The sequence below is a fragment of the Grammomys surdaster genome, unplaced genomic scaffold, assembly GCF_004785775.1.
Source record: "Grammomys surdaster isolate TR1022 unplaced genomic scaffold, NIH_TR_1.0 338, whole genome shotgun sequence".
Classification (NCBI taxonomy): domain Eukaryota; kingdom Metazoa; phylum Chordata; class Mammalia; order Rodentia; family Muridae; genus Grammomys; species Grammomys surdaster.
In genome coordinates, this window is record NW_021604757.1 from 708624 (window position 1) to 729196 (window position 20573).

Genomic DNA, 20573 nt, shown 5'->3' on the forward strand with positions numbered 1-20573 from the left:
GTGTGTTTATGGTGGGTGACTGTGTTTGTGTGTATTTGTGTGTATGTATATAGGCAAAGGTAGCCCTCAGGTGTCTGTCCTCAGGTGCTTTCTAGTTTTTGTTTTTCTGAGACAGAACCAGAAGCTCATTGACACAGCGGGGCTCTCTAGCCAGTGAACTTCAGAGATTTGCTTGTCTGGACCCTTTAGTCCCTCCCATCTCCCAGCCTCCCACCCAGGCTGGGCGCTAGACACATGCTGCCATGCCTGGCTTTCTACCGTGTCTCCGGGATCTGAACCCAGGCCCTCAGGCTTGTGTAGCAAGTATTTTACTAGCCAAGCCCTCTCCCCAGCCTTGCCTGGAAATCACTCTCCTGTCTCTGTCGGTGTAGCTTCCTGCTCATCCTTTCAGTGTCACCTTGAAAGTATTTGCTTGGGGAAGGGTGGGCCACACTTTCTTTGTCCTGGAGCACAGTCCCCTGTGCTGTGTTCCCACTGCAGGCTGCATTTTCCTAGGGTGGCACTTGTGCAGTGGCGTCATGACTCATGGAAGGCTGCCGCCTTTGGTCTTTGGATTTTGTCAGTGTGACGGAGCACAGGCCAGGTCTGCTCTTTAACCACTGAAGTGGGTTTGGCATCTAGTTGGCTCGTATTTTTGTCTGTGGAGTAAGGAGACAGGTCTGTTTAGAAGGAATTTCATGGTGGGAGCTCAGTGAGCTTGTGATTGGAGCATCCTTTGCTTGTACAAGACATCCCAGAATGGGTACTTCTCTCCTCATTGGCTGCTTCCTTGTGTGTCTGTACCACAGTAGATGGCAGTCGTGATTATTTCTAATGTTTAGCTGTGTGAACATACTGCCATGGACTTTCCAATGAAGACTTTTGTGGAAGCCTGCATTTTGTGGTTCCCTTGGCTTTCCAGTCCTCCCATTCTTCCCAGTCCCATCATTTCTGCGCTTTTAACTCCGGCCACCCTAGGGCACGTGGTAGGCCCGGTCTCACCATTGCTGCACTTTGTGTCTCCCTAGTGACTGAACTGTTGTGTGTCTATTCTGGTGCTTATGGCCGTTTATATGACATCTTTGGAAAAAATGCCTGTTCATATTATTTGCTCATTTGAAATTGATCGTTTTCTTATTGTAGAATTTTAAGAATTTTTATATAGTCCAGGCATGGCTGCCTTGTTGGGTATGTGATTTACAAATATTCTCTTTTGTTCTGTAGGCTGCGTATTACTTTCTTGATAGTGAGTGACTTTTGAAGTACAAAAGATTCTACTTTTAATGAAGTCCAATTTTCCTCTCTTCCTCTGTCTGTCTGTCTGTCTGTCTGTCTCTCTGTCTTGCTTTCTCTGTTCTTTTCTGTCTGTCTCTGTCTCACTATCTTTCTCCAGGGGCTAGGGGTGGCATTTGTACTTGTGTTTGGAGGCCCGAGGCTGAACTCAGAAGTCTTCCTCACTTGCTCTTCTTATGATTGGAAACCTTATATTTGAGACAAGGTCTCACTGAATCTGGAGCTCACCAGGTCATTGAGTCTGGCTGGCCAGGAGCCCCTGGAATCCCCTTGTCTGTCTCTAAGCACCAAGACTGCAGGCACATGCCACCACACAGCATTTGCACATGAGTGCTGGGTATGGAACCCAGGTCCTTGTGTTTCACAGGAAGCTCTTTCCTGCCTGAATGTCTCCCAGACCCCAGCTTATCGGACTTTTTTGCTTAGGTTATTGTACTTTTGGTGTAAATGTCAATATTAAAAGGAGAAACCACTGCTGTATCAAGCTTCTGGTAGATTTACAGATGTTTTCTTTTAAGAGTGTCTGTGGTTTTAGGTTTGTGATGTGTTTTGAAGGTGCTGTGTGAGGGAGGGTCCAGAGCCATTCTCCTGCTTGTCCAGTGGTCTCAGCACCATGCATGTATTCTTAGACCCTTGTGAGATTCACCTGGCTGTAAAAGAAGGCCTCAGTTTTGGATTGTCTGCCCTTGTCTGTGTGTCAGTCCTGTGGAAGTACCTCACAGACTCAGGTACTGGAGCTTTGTACTAAATTTTGAAGTAGGTAAACTGAGTTCTCCTGCTTTGTAACTATTTTTACTCAAAGCCCTTTACATTTTAGTTATTTTTGATATTACACAATATAGTTTTAAAGCATTGATTCTGGAGAGATGGTTCATTGGTGAAAATTACACACAGTTCTTTCAGAGGATACACGTTCATTTCCCAGCACCCACTTTGGGCAGCTCACTACCACCTGTAAGTCCAGTTCCAGGAGTCTGACGCCCTCTTCTGGCCTCCATGAGCACTGCACTCATGTGCACATACCACCGTCCTATACACAAAATTAAAAAGAAAATAAAATCTGTTTTAAAAGACGCATCTAAACTCTGAGTGCTTACATAACTGCAAAGCCTAATGGTTTACGAGTTAAGTACTAACAGTTGACCATACTAATAGCACTTATGCCTCTATAATTTAATATGATAGACGGGTGTTTCTGGGAAGTGTATTCCATCCTTTCAGCTGGATATGGACTTACCAGGGATCAGTGGGTTTGGCAAGCCAATGGGGTTGCATGTGGAGGGATAATGGGCTCCACTTTAGTGTCCTTCGTGTCTGAACCACCGGGAAGCTTCCCTTCATATAGCTTGTCTGCCGTGGCATCATCTGTCTTCGTCTCACACGAACACATGATTCATAGTTTCCCAAAACTTAGGAAACTTTCCAAGCATGTAGTAAAGATTACAAATCTTTCCAGTGTAGAAGTTGACGTAGCCCAGCTTTGTCTGGCACCTGGACAACTTGGGGTTGGTCCCTAGCACCTCATTATTTTCTGTTGCTCTGAGTACCATAGACTGAGTGATTTGTAAAGCATAAAGCCTTATTTCTTCTTTTATTTAAGGGCTAGGGTGTCAGGACAAGCAGCTGTGCCTGGCAGGACCTTCTTGCTGGGTGGTACTCTGCAGCACATCCAGGTGGTACCCGAGCATCCCACAGTGAGACAGACTCTCCTGTCTCTGCCTCTTCCTATTTTCTTATAGAGCTGCAGACCCAGTGGGTTAGGGCCCCATGCTGAAGGCCTCATTTAACTGTAAGCCCCTTCCAGGGCTCTCACCTCCACAGACCGCAGTTGAATGATGTCTCCACTGTCTTTGTTCTTCACAGTGCGAGTTAAGTTTCAGCATGAGTCAGGCGGTGGTAGCTTTAACCCCAGCACTCAGGAGTCAGAGGCAGGCAGATCTCTGTGAGATCTTAGTGGCCAGCCTGGTCTAGAGGGAGTTTTAGGACATCCAGGGTTACACAGAGAAACTCTTGTCAATAAAAACAAAAAATAGTAAACAAAAACCAAAAAATTAAAATATTAGCATAAATTTTGTTAGTGTTTAAACCATAGCAGGTGTTAAATTTTTAAAATTAATATCCATCATTAAGTATGGACAAAATAAAATTATTCCTATACTTTTTTTATTATCAAAATGAAAATATCAAAGAAATTCTTTGCCTTTTTTTTTTCAGGGTTTGAGATTGTATGCTTGACAAGCTCTGCCACACTCCTACACACTTGTAGCCTTTGCTTTTTTGAGAGAGTTTCACTATGTAGTCCAGGCTGGCTGAAAAGTTATAATCTTTCTTTTTCACTTGCTAGGGTTATAGGTGCTATGCACACTTTACAGATAATTCTTTTGAGAGAGGCGCTTATTTTATAGGTCAGGCTGGCCTGGAATTCCCTTTACAGACCAGGCTGGCCTTGAACTTGTGGCAGTTCTCCCAACTGTGCCTCCCAAGTGTCAGGATTACAGGCATGTGCCAACATCTCCAACTCTTAACAAAAATTTCTCATAGAGAATTCAGGGGCTGAGGAAATTGCTGTACTTCAGCACCCTGTGCCAAGGCTGGATCTGGTTACATTCTGATTGGGTGGTCTGTGGGGGCCATTTGGTTCCTGTAGAGTAAGCAAGTTTTTGTCATCTACCCAGGATCTTCAATTTGGCATGTTAATGTAACATGGGCTAGGCTGGCCCTGCCTGGCGCAGACAGTCTTGTTTGTATGTTTTGGGCACAGTGAACTTCTCTTACCAGTTCTGTGGGTGATGGGAACCATCCCCAATCCAAGTTCCCAGACACCAGTCAAGAAGCTAACCTAACAGAACTTTCACAGGGCAGCAGCGGGCCTGCCACACTAACCCCTCAGCACAGGAGTCCACCACAAGGAGAAAATGGCCCCAAACATCCTCAAGGCTGTGGCTGAGAAACTTGAGAAACACTGGGCCAAGCTGTGAGCCTGTGAAGACTAGTCTGCTGCGTGTCCTTTCCTTAACTCACTGTGATCTGCCCTGTGTCTTCATCTAGCTGGTGTCCCGGTGGCTCGGGACTCCATCACTCAGCCAGGGATTTAACCCAGGGATGAAAACACTGAAGCCCAGAGGTGGGCAAGCACTGAAATGCCAGAGATCACTTTAGGATGATTAATTTTGGAGATTTTAACTGTTATTAGCTATGGTATTTTCTAGTAATTTGATCTTGTTGATTTTTATGTATGACTACATGGAATTTGAGATCACTTGAGGTTACAGTTAGTTTTAAAATTCTGTGGTTCAGTAACCTGTAAGAGACTCGACTGTCTTCATGGTAGCCCCAGAAAGCCAAGGGGGTCACCTCCCTGGCTACCTCAGAGCTGTGCCTTAAAATGCAATGTTGCTTTTATAAAGGACACTCCTCTTCAGCCCTCCAAAGACTAAAAGTGAAGACAGTCTTTGGCCTCATGGTCCTCTTCCCTGGGGAAGGCAGGGAGGGTGCCCTGGCGTCAGCCTGCTGGGGTCCTGCCCTCTGTGAGAGGTGTTTCTCGGGGAATTCCCACATCTCCTGGGGCCTGTCCAGCAGAGCGATGCTGGGTTTGTTTTTATTTTAAAGCTATTCTAGTGCTTTTTCAATGGGAAACTAAGACATGTTGCTATTGATAGCTGCTTCTCACAGAACTAACTGGAATTCTTGTCATTTTCCTTCTAAAAGGAACTAAATCAGGAGTTTACGACCCTTGTTTTTGAGGGAGACATCACGTTCTCAGCATGATTTGGCTTTTACTTAGATCAGCTGGGCTAAGAGGAAACATGAGAGTCACAGCTAACTTTAGTCTTAAGAAGAAAAACAAATCTACCTGAAATTTTTGCATAGTTGAAACTGACGTGGACACCATCGAGATGGGTTGGAGAGAGGCAGCGTACAGGCAGGGGAGCCTGTTAGAGTCCTGCACACATCTGCATGTTTGTACTGGGCAGGGTTGTGGGGCACAGTGAGAGGGGCTCTAGTGGGCCTACACCTTCCAAACACTGCAACAGTGAAATCCAACCCTGCCCTTCTTTACTGGGTTCCTTTGAGAACCACATATTAACACCTGTTTATTTCTGAATCTGTATAGTACTATGCCTGTGTTTGTGTGGGTGTGAACTTACATACATGCATGTGCATGTGTGCCAGAGGTGACCTCGGGTGTCATCCTCAGGAATGGTGTCCCCCATCTTGAGTAACCTGGGGTAATTAATTATGCCAGCAAGCCACAGAGATCCTCCTGTCTTCACATCCACAGCTCTGGGAACACAGGCCTGTGCTGTCACATAGGCATGTAGTGCTGTCGTCACAGTGACGCTGGGGATTAACCCGGGCCCAATGCTTATGTGGTGAGCACTTTACTGCCTGAGCCCCTCTGCACTCCAGCCTTAGGTTTATAGAGTTTTGAGAGAAGGTTCTTACTATGTAGTTCAGGCTGGCCTTGAACATGCCACCCTTCTGCCTCAGCTCCTTTGTGCTGGGAGTACCGGTGTGGATTTATGCTACCACACTTGGCTCTGGCTCCATCCAGCACTGCGCTGCTTTTCAGGGTAAGCAGGGGCAGGGGTGTTCATCTTCTCAGAACCTGCTTTATATACATGTTCTCATCAGTGGTGATCTCCTGGCCTCAGAGCCCTGCCCTGGGTCCTGCCTGCTCTGTACTGTGGGCGTCTAACCTAGGGAAGCGTTGTCTAGTCTCCCACATTCCTTTGATAGCAGCCTTACTGACTCTCCAGTCTTGTTTGCTTTGGGGAGGGGGTGGCTTGTCGTTCCAGAGGCTCAGTTCATGCGTGGTCCACTCACTCTGGGACCTCTGCTGAAGCAGGACACCATGGGGCCGTGAATGTGTGGTGGGACAAAGCCGCTTCTCCCATAGCAGGCAGGAAAGCTGGACAAACCAGGAAGAGCCAGAGACAGAGCACGGACTTCAGGCACACCCCAGCCACAGGCTTCATCCAGTGAGCCCCTCCTAACATTTCCTCCCCCTCCAAGGAACCCATCAAATCACTAACTGGTGTGTGTGTGTGTGTGTGTGTGTGTGTGTGTGTGTGTGTGTGGTATGTGCATGCCACGGTGCAGGTGTGGTAATAAGAGGATACTTAATCAGAGTTCTCTCTTCCTACCATGTGGGTCCCAGGGATTCAACCCAGGTCACTGGGCTTGGTAGCAAGCACCTTTACCCACTAAGTAACCCACTATATAATTCATGAATCATAAATCTACTCACAGACTCATCTGTTGATGAGCTTGAAGGCCCATGATCAGTCACCTCCTGCCTCAGCCTCCTAAGTATCTGGGGCATCTATCATGTGCCCCATGCTCACATTTTTGTGTCTTTGGAGACCTGCAAAGCACTGGACCTTTGGTGTCTTTCTTCATTCTGGTTTCTTTCTGCATCCTTCCTGCCCAAATGGTGAGATAGGTGCTGTGTGGTGGGAAGGATAGTTTTTTGTTGTTATTGCTTGTTTTCCTGGCTTTTAGCTTCCTCTCCGGCCCATGTGGCTTTGGGAATAAAGACTTGTCACAGAGTCCCTAAACAGCATAGGTGCACTATTGTTGCTGTTGTGTGACATGCTGTGTGACACTGCCACACATCAAGGGGACTCCCTCTCCCTGTTTGAAGAATGCAGCCAGCCTTCAGTTTAATAAAGAATAACTTTTTATTGTTCTGTCCAAGTAATCAGCCTGTTTTCTCTCTATGTATACATACCTGTTCTTACAGCATATGCTGTAGGCTTAGCAAGCCATGAGCATTTGTCACAATATTGAGAACTGTTTCTGCTGGGCATGGTTGCACACACCTTTAATCCCAGCACTCAGGAGGCAGTGGCAGGCAGATATCTGTGAGATTGAGGCCACCTGGTTACAGAGCAAGTTCTAGGACAATCAGGACCACATAGAGAGACCCTGTCTCAAAACAAAACGACAAAAAGAAAAAAATAGAAAAAGAGCTTTTGGATAAATAAAAATTTTTGTGATTTCATATTTCAGAATGCAAGAGAGCCTTACCTTGTTCTTATGTGGTATATAATGTTTTGTTTTTGTTTTCTTTTTGAAAGTGATTACAGCATTTATTACTAGGTTGTGAAAAGTCTTCTATGAAAGCTATCTAAGAAAAGGGGAAAGCAGAAAGATCCTAAGGGGGGAAAGGGAAAAAATTTTCTCCTCATCTCTTTGTTCTCAGTACTTATACATCTTTCAGAATACATGATCACGTTAAGAAGTTCATCCCAAGTTTACACATAAGATCAAATCATAAATTCAAATAGAACTTTACAACATAAAGTGTTTACATGCATATTCATTTGGAGTAATTATCTGGCTAAACATTCATCACCTGTCACAGCTCCACAGGTTCAGTGTGAGTTGGAAACTGTAACTAAGTTATTAGTGAAGTTTTGTATAGATAAACCAAGTCAATATTTTATCTTCTGTCCTAGTACCTATAATAAATCTTTAGTTCCCTTTTAATGACTTTTGGTTAATTCTTTTACAACTTCTTGGAATATGCTCTGAGTAGGAGAAAGTCTGGTTACTGTCTTAGAGGTAATTAAGTGTTTGATACATGGGAAACTGACAGAGTTCTCATTGCAGTTTTGACTATTAGAAAAGTATTTAATAGCAGTCCCATTGTAAAAGAACTTATTAATCACTGATATAATTTTAGGAATTCTTACAGGATCATCACTAAGACTTAAGAAGTCATCTATTTGTCTATATAGCATCACTACAAGACGGTACATCTTCATAGATCTGCAGAGATCTGCTCAAAAGGGGTGTGGTAATACCTAGTGATTGTTATATATGTCTAATAATAACAGGAAAAGCATATTAATCACAGGAATTGTTCCTAAGTGAATTCTCTTGGGCCTTGCCTTTAAGAAAGAATCTGTCATGGATTATATTATAAACCGAAGCAGATCATCTCAGGAAGATCACCTGCTAGTTATTACCTTGTCCTATGATGGCTCCTGACAATGCTCAATTTCTTCTTATAATATAATTTCTAAGAATTTTTCTGTGCTTTTTCTCAATGTTCTTTATATGGATCTTTATATGATTATGATTATGTCAATAGACATTAGCAATTTTAGTGTCTGCTTACATCATGTGGGAGAAGTAATATATAAATTGGTAATTTTTAGTATACATGCTTGTTCAACTAATTTATGAGCTCATAACTTTATAAAACTTACATAACATATTAAAATAATCCACGTTTATAATCTAATTTGTAATTGCTGAAAAAGTTAGACATCATCACACTATAAATATTAACTTCCTTGTAGAGTTTGATCTATAAATATTTTGTCCCTAAACTGACCATATCATTCATGTTTCTAATAATTATAAGGTTGATCAAAAACTAAACACTATTCTGTAGTCAGTTTATTATACCTTTGCCATGGTATGAATTACCTGGTATAGAGAGTTCTGATTTCTTTTTTTTTAATTTAATTTAATTTATTTTATTTTTTAAAATGTTAATCAAAGGCTTTATAAGTTTGGTAATGCTCAATAATAAGATGCCCATACAATCAGAAGTGTAACCCAATACTCAACCTAGATATACCATCTATCTTTGACTGGCGGAGACACCCAAACATCTGCCTCCATGTTCCCCTCCTCCCCTCCCCCCTCCTAGCTCTGCCTCCTCTCCTTACTCCTCCCACCTTAGCTCCTCCTACATATCACCCTTCCTGTTAAGATAAAACTTTTCTCTCAAAATACAATTAGAGCATAACTATACCAATCTGTATCAGTAAGGTACAAGATAGACCTAATACCCAGTCCATCATTTTGTTGACTAACCAGAACCTCTGTCATCTCTCCTAACTAAAAGACTTAGTTCTGAACCTGGCTTTTTTCTTGGCTTTAGAATGAATGTCAGCTGAAAACCATCCTCTCAAGTCTTTTCTCTCAAAGTAAATAGCTGGGATTGGCTATGAGACTATAAGTCTTCAACCCCGTCAGAAATCCAGAATGACTGAATTAACTGAAATTATGGGAAGCACAAAGCATAGCTTCTAAAACTTAGCCAATTTATAGAGACCACTGAACACCTGGACAGTCCCTATACTACAAAATGTTGGAGCATCTGATCTTCAGCCTTCTGGCCCTGGATCATCTGACAGATCTAGTGATGCAGAATTATTAAGGGCTGATTACTCTGTCTTGGCAGATATAATCAGTCGACTATTCCATAAGTGTGTCCTTTTCAGGACAGTAATTCGTCTGTAGATGAAGAGAGGCAATTCTTGCCTAGTGGCTGTTTCACCACAACTAGAGTAACTCCAAAGATGCTCAATTTCTTCTTAGAATCCAAGACAGGAAGCTGTCAGGAGCAGATAGGTCCTAATGAAAATGAACTTTAATGCAGAAATGTTTGTAACATAATTCTGTGGATTTCTGACGTTTCGAAAACCAACTATCTATGTAAGGCAAGCTGGAATGTTGTCTGTTAACTCCTCTCAGCTATTTCTAAATAAAATATAGAAAACACCCTAACAATAAACTCAGAGCCATGAATTTGCTATAGGCCCTTAACTCACAGGCTAACCATCTCAAATCAGTTAAAAAAAGTTAAAGAAGGACTGGGCTTAAGCCTTGTATTCCTAAATGTGTTATATAGGCACAATGCCTATGAGAGTAACAATATTAATCTCTCTTCTATATCAATAAGAAACTCGTACCAATGAAAACCTTCTTAAGTTTGAAATCAAACTAAATTTTGTACCATTTAAGAAATTATAACTTAAGCTTAATAACAATTATACAGATTTCTACCAATACGTTATGGCTATGCAATAAATCCTAGCTATTCCTCCCTGTTCCAACAAAACCACTACTTTTCCCTAGAAAGACAGCTCAATATTAACCACCTCAGTCCCCAAGCCCAGGAAATAGGGCACCGACTCTTCATTAACTTCTTCAAGCTGATTACGGGCGTTCAGATATTAGAAGAGGGGTGAGGGGGGAGAGTAAATTGAGAAGCCTCTGACATCTGTGTCTTCACTGCATTCAGCTGAAATTCCAGGACATCAGAGGTTTGAGCAGGTCTGCTCAGATTGCTTGATGAGTAGATACACCAAGACTGTGTATTCTGCAATATACAATTCTCAAAACAAATTTTAGTATCAAGATATTTTTTGTTTGAATTCTGGAATCTAGTCTTCTGGTGGCCTGTATGTATCATATCTAATCCATATAATTCTGGGAGTTTCTATGAGGGTGTACTCCCACCATCCTCCCATTCCCGCCTCCCTGCTCTGAATTTCCCCAACACTAGGGAATCCAAACTATTGGGTACCAAGACCCTCCACTTCCACTGATGCCTGACAATGCCACCCTCAACTACCTATACAGGTGGAGCCATGACCCTCCCTTTGTGTTCTTGGGCTGGAGGTTTTAGAATGGCCACTCCAGCTTGTTTCTTAGGACCATTTGCTTAAAAAATTGTTTTCCAGCCTTTTACTCTACGGTAGTGTCTGTCTTTGTCACTGAGGTGGGTTTCCTGTATGCAGCAAAATGCTGGGTCCTGTTTATGTATCCTATTCGTTAGCCTATGTCTTTTTATTGGGGAATTGAGTCCATTGGTGTTAAGAGATATTAAGGAACAGTGATTGTTGCTTCCTGTTATTTTTGTTATTAGAGGTGGAATTATCTTTGTGTGGCTATCTTCTTTTGGATTTGTTGGAAGAGGATTACTTTCTTGCTCTGTCTAGGGTATAATTTCCCTCCTTGTATTGGAGCTTTCCCACTAATATCCTTTGTAATGCTGGGTTTGTGGAAAGATATTGTGTAAATTTGGTTTTGTCATGGAATATGTTGGTTTCTCCATCTCTGGTAATTGAGAGTTTTGCTGGGTATAGTAGTAGCCTGGGCTGGCATTTGTGTTCTCCTAGGGTTTGTATGATGTCAGTCCAGGATCTTCTGGCTTTTATAGTCTGGTGTAATTCTTATAGGTCTGCCTTTATATGTTACTTGGCCTTTTTCCCTTCTGCTTTTAATATTCTTTCTTTGTTTTGTGCATTTGGTGTTTTGATTATTATGTGACGGAAGGTATTTCTTTTCTGGTCTAGTCTATTTGGCATTCTGTAGGCTTCTTATATGTTTATGGGCTTCTTGTTCTTTAGGTTAGGGAAGTTTTCTTCTATAATTTTGTTGAAGATATTTATTGGCCCTTTAAGTTGGGAATCTTCACTCTCATCTATACCTATTACCCTTAGGTTTGGTCTTCTCATTGTGTCCTGGATTTCCTGGATGTTTTGTGTTAAGAACTTTTTGCATTTTGCATTTTCTTTGATAGCTGTGTCAATATTTTCTATGGTATCTTCTGCACCTGAGATTCTCTCTTCTATCTCTTATATTCTGTTGGTGATGCATCTGTGACTCCTGATTTTTTTTCCTAGGTTTCCTATCTCCTGGGTAGTTTCCCTTTGTGATTTCTTAATTGTTTCTACTTCCATTTTTATGTCCTGGATGGTTTTGTTCAATTCCTTCACCTGTTTGGTTGTGTTCTCTTGTAATTCTTTAAGGGATTTTTGTGTTTCCTCTTTAAGGGCTTCTACCTGTTTATCTGCATTCTCCTTAAATTCTTTGAGAGTGTTATTTATGTCCTTCTTAAAGTCCTCTATCATCATCATTAGAAGTGATTTTAAATCTGAATCTGCTTTGCTGGTGATATGGGGAAATCAGGACTTTCTAGTGTGGGAAAACTAGGTTCTAATGATGCCAAGTACCCTGGGTTGCTGATGCTTATGTTCTTGCACTTGCCTTTCACCATCTGGATCTCCTTACTTACTGGAGCCTGTCTTTCCTATTATCTTGATTGTTTCAGAACTGTGTGGGGTGGGTGTTACTACTGGGGTTAGAGCTGGGGCCCAAGATCTGCTCAGTCCTCGGACCCAGACAGAAAGGAACCAGTGTTCCAGGCCAGGAGTGAATTCCTGGGTCCTAGTGGGTCCCAGTTACTACCTGTTTGGGGTGGGTGTTGCTCTCTCCTTACTTAAGATGCTGCCTGGGTTAGAGCTCCTGGGAGGCCTGCTTCCTCTGGGTTTTGTGAGATTGGGTGCAGAGCAGCCACCCGAGATCTGCTCAGTGCTCAGGCCCAGACTGGAAGGGCGGTATATAATGTTTTAAATATCCAGGAATGTGACACAGTATAATTTTGAAAATGAATGGCATATGTTGAGACTGGCCAGGAAATACCTGTTGCTGGAAGTCCAATGTTTGTCTGACTTGACCAACTGACTGATCCCAAGTGACCTTTTCTTCTCCCCTCTAGTCCCCGGCGGTACTTCCTGCTGTCCTCTCAGATGGCTATCCACCCTGAGTACAGAGAGGAACTAGAAGCCCTCCAGGCCAAACACAAAGAGTCAGTGTTAGTCCTAGACAAATGCACCAATCTCTCGGAGGGTGTCCTCTCTGTCCGAAAGCGCTGCCACCAGCACCAGGTCTTCGATTACCCCCAAGTGCTGCAGGTGAGTGCCACTTAAGAGCTCGCCAGGCTCAGGGTGGGCTGCTGCTGTGGAGCGAAACTGACTCCAGTCCCAGGAGCTGTCTCCCATAAGTAACGGGTATTACTCTAGGGGAGAAGCTGCATCTCCTCACTGGAGGGGCAGACCACGGGGGAACCTGAGTAGATGATGCGTTTATGTGGGTGGGGCTGCTGGGTCTATAAATGTTAAGTATCCTTTGGATACTCACTGTACTTCAAAAATGCAAATCCTCTAGATTTCTGAGATGCTGTATAGGCCAAGTGCATAAATGTTTCTTGCTTTTACCTCATGCTGATGGCTGGTACAGAGAAGTGACCTGTAAGGCGGCCAGTTGCATCTCTAGACACCGACAGCCCACAAGGAGTGCTTGGCTTTCCCTGGGCCTTCAGGCCTGCTTTGATTGCTTTGTTTTGGGGCATTTTGTCACCCATAGCATACGCTTCACTGCCATCACAGACAAAGCCCTTGGGGACTGTTTGTAGACAGAATATTTGACATCCTAGGGCATGGTGCTAGGAAAAGCGAATCGTAGCCTTGCTCACTTAAACATTTAAAATTGAGACGGGTTAGTTCAAGAACTATCAAGGAGATGATATAGTTTTTGTATATTTGTGTATTTACTAATTTTTTCAAATCTCCAGAGAGCTGATCCATCCTGAAATTGTTAAAATACTCTCTCAAGAAGTACTATCTCCCTCTGGAGTTTCTGGGTGATATGGTGGAGATGCAGCCAGTGTTTATAGTAACCTTTGTCTGGACAGGAAGAGCGATCTGTGTGTGTCCACATCTGGCCGTGGCTCCGCAGGCAGGCAAGCTGCCCAGCTGCAGCCCAGGCACATGCGTGTCTCATCCCTCAGATGCGGCTTTTCTGTATCAAATTCAGGGGCGCTGGGAGACTGACTTTCTCATATATTTTTTTTTTCTGACCTTTCCTTTTCTATAGTGTTATTTATTTTTAAACAAACTTTTTATTAAATTGTTTAGTGTGGACGTGTCTGTACATGTGTGTGCTGCATGCATACGTGCATGTGCCACAGTGCAGTCTGTGGAGGTCAGAGGGCAGCTGTGCTGAGTTGCTTTGTTCCTTCTCCCCTGTGGATGTCTGGGGTCAAACTTAGGTCATCAGACCTGGCAGGAGGTGTCTTTATTGGCTGAGCCATCTTACCAGCCAGTAGTAGTACCTTCACATGGCTCAGTAATCAGTTTTAAGATAGAATTTTTTTTTTTAATTACATTTACTTTGTGTTGGGGGAAAGGGAGCAACAGGATATATAAAAATAAATAAATAAATAAATAAATAAATAAATAAATAAATAAATAAATAAATAAAATAAAAACAGTTTCACTATGTAGCCCAGGTTGGCTTTAAACTCATCCCCCTGCCTCATCTTCCCAAATTCTGAGATTACCGATAGGATCCACTGTGCCTGGCTTTTTTCCTGACTTTAAAGATGAAGTTGTGTTTTCTTTCTTAATCCTTTCGCTTCCTCCTAAAGAGACAGAACCTGTTCCTGTGGGGAACCTGGGAGTAAGAGAAATAGGGTCTCATTCTGGGGTGTGGTGCCCATGGCACCTGTGTTTTCTCTGTACAGCTTCTGTTATCCCAGCATTCCCCACACTGAGAGTAAGATGAATGGGTGAGGAATAGGTTTCTGTTGGTGATAGTTTTGTTGATGTTTGTTTTGAGACAGTGTTTCTCTGTGTAGTCCTGGGTGTCCTGGAACTCACTCTGTAGGCCAGGTTGGCCTCGAAATCAAGAGATCTATCTGCCTCTGCCTCCACCTCCGCCTCCCAAGTACTGGGATTAAAGGCATGCACCACCACAGCCTGGCTGAGGAAGAGTTTTTTTGTTTGTTTTTGTTTTTTGTTTTGTTTTTGAGAGTTCACTTTTGTTGGACTTCTTGTCTCTAGGTAGAACATATATCTTAATGCCTTCTTAAGGCTGTATTCCTTTAATGAATTCCTTCTAGAGGCAAACACTGGTAGGGCCTTGGGGACTCAAAGGAGGGCAGAGATTTTGGACCTTCCTGCCCCATTGCAGGCTGGGCTGATGTTGGGGCTTGGGCAGTGTTGAGACCACAGGCCATGGGTGCGTACACAGTTCATCGGCACTAGTAGAAGCCAGTCTGCAAGACCTCAGTCACCTGACCAGAGGAAGACTGATGCTGGCTCTGAACGTGTGCAGAACACCAGCCCTGGTAGCGTTGGAGTTTCACTGAAGAATTAAGGTGGAGACTCTGCAGCCAGCTAAGTGTTTCCTGTTTCACAGACTTGAGGCCTTCTGGCCATCCCTAGATGCCCTGGCACTGCTTAGCTTTAACCCTTGGGGGATGTCATAATGTTCAAGGACCTAAGGACTGCCTGCTAACCCTCAGCCTCTCTTGTGTTGCTGCAGGAGGCTACGTTTTGTACGGTCCTTCGAGGAGCTCGGCTGGGCCAGGCGGTGCTGAGCGATGTCTTACAAGCTGGCTGTGTCCCAGTTGTCATTGCAGACTCTTATATTCTGCCTTTCTCTGAAGTTCTGGACTGGAAGAGGTAGGTATACCATCTAGTGAACTGTAGCTGGTGGAAAAAGAGGTCTCTCAGACCATTGTGATGCTTGCCCAGGTTTGAGAACTAACTGCAGGGTAAGTGTGTCTAACTTGTAAGTCAGAAACATTCCAAAGCCTGAAGCTTTTGAGCACTGTCAAAAATGCCACAGGTATACAGTTCCACACTTGGCTTTATATAATAGCTCACAGTCATGGGGTTGGTAGATGTAAGATCAAAGTACCTGGAACACATGCGTGAGAGTGACATAATGGAACCCATTATTTAAGAAAAAAAACTATGACAATGAAAGTGACCACAACCGTGTGAGCACTGCACACACTGCTTGGCACTGTTGTTGTTGTTGTTGTTGTTGTTGTTGTTCTTCTTCTTCTTCTTCTTCTTCTTCTTCTTCTTCTTCTTCTTCTTCTCTTCCCTTCTCCTCCTCCTTCTCCTCCTCCTCCTCTTTCTCTCCCCTCCTCCTCCTCCTCCCTTTTCTTCTTCTTAACAAACTTAATTCATTTTATTTTTCTTGTATAAAAACCCTTACGTGGTAGGCACAGCTAGAGCCTAGGTCCTCTGGGAGACTCTGGTGTGGGTTTTTACAAGATGATCAGTGAATTCCTGACAAGGAGACTTGGTGAACACAGCCTCTTTCCAGAGATGGGGGTTCAAGTAGCTGTAGATCTTGGAGATGGCATCAAAGGTGGTGGCAGTGCGTTCTTTGGCTGTAGCAGTCATTTATACCGGCCATCATCAGTAGTTTCTTAGGCACGGGAGCAGAGACAATGCCAGTGCCTCTAGGGGCAAGGATGAGACACATCAGCACAGAGCCAGAGTGGCCTGTCACCTTGCATGGAACAGTGTGGGGGCTTTCCTATCTTGTTCCCTCAATAGCCTCTCCACACAGGGACGATGGATAGCTTGACCAAGCTGATGGCCCCTTGATGGCAGTGGCTACTTCCTTGGAACACTTAACACCAAGACTAACATGACCATTGTATCCCCCATAGCAATGAAAGCCTTGAATCTGGTCCACTGGCTTGGCACAGTTCTTCAGAGCTTTACTTGTAGCCTGTGACTGGCCAAGAGGATTCAGTCACCAGCACTGAGCTCATGTGCTAGGGCACAGCCCTACAGTCCTCCAGGGAGTAGAGGTTTATTACCTTGCTGTTCTTCCCCAAATCATTGGTGCATTTTGAATATATTAAAGTTTGAACATTTTATAGCCACTAAAGTTTAGAAGAGTGGACAATCAAAGGGTGCTGGTATACTGTATATTCAGTTTGCATGTGTAACAAATGCACAGAACATAAACAAATCCTCATATTTAGACTGGAATCCCAACTTATGTTCATGCAAATATTCCAAAATGGAAGGCACCTTAGGACTAGGCCTAGGCTGAGTGTCCCTAGCTGCTATTACTCCAGCCTCACTGCTGTGTCTTCTGTCAGACTTAGCACATGGGATTAGAGCCGTTCACAGAGTCCAGTGGGCTGAACCCTAGGCCGGCTGATTTTGCAAATAAAGTCGTATTGTATCATTGCTTTGCCCTTAATTTTCATGTTACTTGTGCAGTGCTGAGTAATTGCAGAGATGCCTGGCTTACAAAGCCTAAGATGCTTGTGCCCTGACTCTTTCCACAAAGCAGCCGCCACCCCTGGGCTGACGCAGTCTGGACACAGCTGGAGAGTTTCTGACCTTACTTATTCCAGGGATTCTGAATTGAAGCCCCCAGGTATCTAGACTCATACCTGCAGTCGGGTCCGATGGCTGCTAGTGGGGGAAGACTCTGCCTCCACGAAAGTTTGGAGATTCCAAGACAGATGGACAAATGCGAACTCTGCTTGGATGTATTCACAGGAGTTTCCCTCTGGTCCCAGGTGTCATGTCACAAGACTTTGGTGGAAGATTATTGAAGTTTAATGTCTTTGCCACAAATATTTAATTGCTTTCTTCTCTGCCAGCTCATTATGATAATTTATCCAAGTACAATAGCAAAGGCATTTGAACAACTTAAATTGGCTAACTTTTACATTTTACATTTATTAGAAAGCCTACTATTAATGTGATAGCATTTTATAGTCTAATACTAGGATGGTTTCTCTTTCTGAGGAGGCTGGGAATTAGAGGTGAAGAATAGCGGGATTCAGGTTCTGCATCCTTTATCTGAGATGCTGGGGCCGGCCAGGGTGTTTTGGACTGTGGATTGTTGTGAATTTTGGAGTATCTACACACATGGAATGATGCATCTTGTGGAGGGAACCAAATCTAACCATGAAAGGTGACCTCCAAGCAAATCACATACTAATTTTAATAATTCTGCATGAAACAGAGTCTTGTGGTGTGAATTTCCCCCATGTGGTACCATGCTGGTAATCAACAAACCAGATTTGGAAGCATTTTGGATCTTGGAGCTTTGGATCGGCATGGTTGACCCATGCAACCTTAGCAGATATATGTGTAAAGGGTAGAGGGCCGTGTGGTCCCAGAAAAGGAGCAGGAGCCCGAGTACTTGAAAGAGAAGCACATGACATCTTCTTTAATCTTCGGGAAGTGAGGAGTGCCTCCAGCATTTATCCATGCAGGAAAGCATTGATTGAGCACCTGGTGTTTGCCAGTACTGTATTAGTTAGTTTTCTGTTCCTGTGATAAGATACCCTGACCCAAAGCAACTTACGGAAGAAAGAGTTTATTTTGTCTTATAGTTCTCAACTGTCCTAATGCAGTTAATACTTCTTTGATACAGTTCCTCATGTTGTGGTGACTCAAACCATAAAATTATTTTTTTTTGCTACCTCATAACTGTAATTTTGCTACCAAAGCTATCAAAATATACAATTGTAATGTAAGTATCTGATATGTAAGATATCTGATATGCGACCCCTGTGAAAGGGTTGTTCATCCCCCTAAAGGGTTGTGACCCACAGGTTCAGAACTGCTGTTCTAGAGGATAAAGTCCATTAATGGTAGGTGGGCATGGCAGCAAGATCATGATGCTGAGAGATCATATCTTCAATCAAAGGCAGAAAGCAGAGCAAAGCTGCAGGCAGGCAGGGCCTTGGCCTCTCCCCCAACCCACTGCATACTTCCTCCTGCAAGGCTGCACTTCCCCCTTAACCTCCTCAAACAGCACCACCAACTGGAAACCCAGGGTTCAAACATCTCAGCCTGTGGGGCATTTCTTTTAACCCCTCACTGTCACAGTCAGCCATAAGAGGAGTGAGGTCAGGCCTTTGCTGGAGGACGCTCTCTACTTACTGATGGGAGAGCGGTGGAGCGCGGTTCCCAGCTGCTGGGATGTGACTCGTCAGACTCTGGCTGGGCAGTGCTCAGACGGTGAGACACTGAGGGCCTTGTAGAGCAGTGATGTAGCGGCCGGGAAAGGATCAATGTCAGCCTCAGTGCTGAGCTATGGGTCAGCAGCAGGAGGACTCTGGAGTCAGGGGTCTGATGTCAGACAACCAGCTCTTACTGACTGGCTTTGAAATGATGGCAGATTACTTCATCCTTTCAGGTCCTCAGTCTTGTCTCTGTTGCAAAAATCATTTACTTATTTATTTACTTAAAAATCACTTATCCATGAAGTCCTGACTGTGCGCAGGCCACGCACTGAGTGCTCTGGATACAGCAGTGGGTGGATCAACCTAGTGGGCGGGAGTGCGAGCTTGGTCTTAATGAGCTATGGTTTGCAAGTGTAGTTCTACCCTCAGCACAGCGCACTGCACTTTTGAAGTCAGTGCCAGTCTCCCTTTGTCTCTCCTTATTCCCAGTCTATGGGTGAATCCTGTGTGGCACGGGGCAAAGGAAGGCCCTGCTTCTCTGCAGCTTCATGCCTATGGAATTCTGCCACCTCTGCAGGGGCCCAGTCCTTCTTCCTGCTCCTGTGCCTGCTTCCTGTCACTTACTGACCCCATAGACAGCATGGGCCTGTGGAGCTAAATCAGCTTCTCAGGACTTTGCCTCCACCTCCTAGTGGTTTCCCGTCTCAGCACTGAGTCCTCCGTGGCCTCCAAGGTCCCGTGTGTGCCTCTCTATAACCCAGCCTCCCCCACTCTGCTTGGCTCACGCTCTTCTCCATCCTGTTTACTCTGTGGCAGCCACAGGGGCCTCCTAGCAAGCTGTTCCTGGACCATGCCCAACACGATGCTTCCTTGGCCTTTCACTCATTAGCCCGGTGCCTGGAGCGCTCTTCCCACAGGCCTTCTCATGGCCTGTTCACCCCTCCCTTTCTTCTGATGTTCTCTGTTGAATTGTTAGTTCCCAGCGCATAGTAGGTCTGCCATAAGTGAATGCTGAATCAATGGATGGATTTATGTAGAAGCTAAATGGGGGAAGTGCTTGTTAATTCAGTAAGCACTAAGAAGGGTAAGAAGTGGACTGGGAGGCAGTGTTCCACGTACAAAGGCCTTGTGGCAGGACAGAAGTTGTCATGGTTGGTGACAGTGATACCAGGGAGGACAGAGCAGACAGAGAACGATGCACTGCTGAAGGAGCTTTGGGGTTTCTGCTTGTGAGACGGAAATAGGACAGCATAAAGTGTTGCTTTCTGAAAAGGGCTGTGCACATGTAAATAGTGCTATTGTCTCCAGGGCATCTGTGGTCGTTCCAGAGGAAAAGATGTCAGATGTGTACAGCATCCTGCAGAACATCCCACAAAGGCAGATTGAAGAGATGCAGAGACAGGTAAGAGGCCGAAGCTGAGACACCTGGCTGGAGAGGGGCAGTGGGGTGCCGGAGCAGCAGCTCGGACAGAGGGCCTTCAGCCAAGTGCATCGATTAGGCCAGTTGCTTCAAGTAAGGTTTAGATCAGTGGTTCTCAACCTATGGGGTACAGCTCCTTTGGGGGTCACATATCAGATATCAGATATTTACATTACCATTCATAACAGTAGCAAAATTACAGTTATGAAGTAGCAATAAAATAATTGTATGGTTGGGGGTCAGCACAACATGAGGAACTGTATTAAAGGGTCACAGCGTTAGGTAGGTTAAAAGCCATTGGTTTAGATTAATGATGGGTTTCAGACTGTGCTGGGGACCCCTGCTGTGATTTCAGGGTGCCAAGTGATAGCAGGTGGTGACCAAAGACAGCCAGGGGAGCAAGCAGCACATTTTTTGGCTGTCCTAAGGAAGACACCATTTGTGACAAGTGGTCTCATTCCCCATTCACGGTTTTCCCGTGTCCCTCTGCAGACCTCGCTTTACCCATTGACCCTTCCCTGGGCAGTTCTGTGGCTGCCTGGA

At 44.3% G+C, this 20573-nt stretch overlaps 1 protein-coding gene across 4 annotated transcripts in view; it reads left to right on the forward strand.

The window, feature by feature from the left end:
- Positions 1-20573, forward strand: part of Ext2 (exostosin glycosyltransferase 2) — a 124808-nt gene that overhangs the window by 16071 nt on the left and 88164 nt on the right. For all 4 annotated transcript variants that reach the window (XM_028778510.1, XM_028778511.1, XM_028778512.1 and 1 more), the window contains 3 exons: positions 12584-12779; positions 15193-15332; positions 19919-20012. In XM_028778510.1, coding sequence (XP_028634343.1) covers positions 12584-12779; positions 15193-15332; positions 19919-20012 — 430 coding nt within the window. The remainder of the gene's footprint in view (positions 1-12583; positions 12780-15192; positions 15333-19918; positions 20013-20573) is intronic.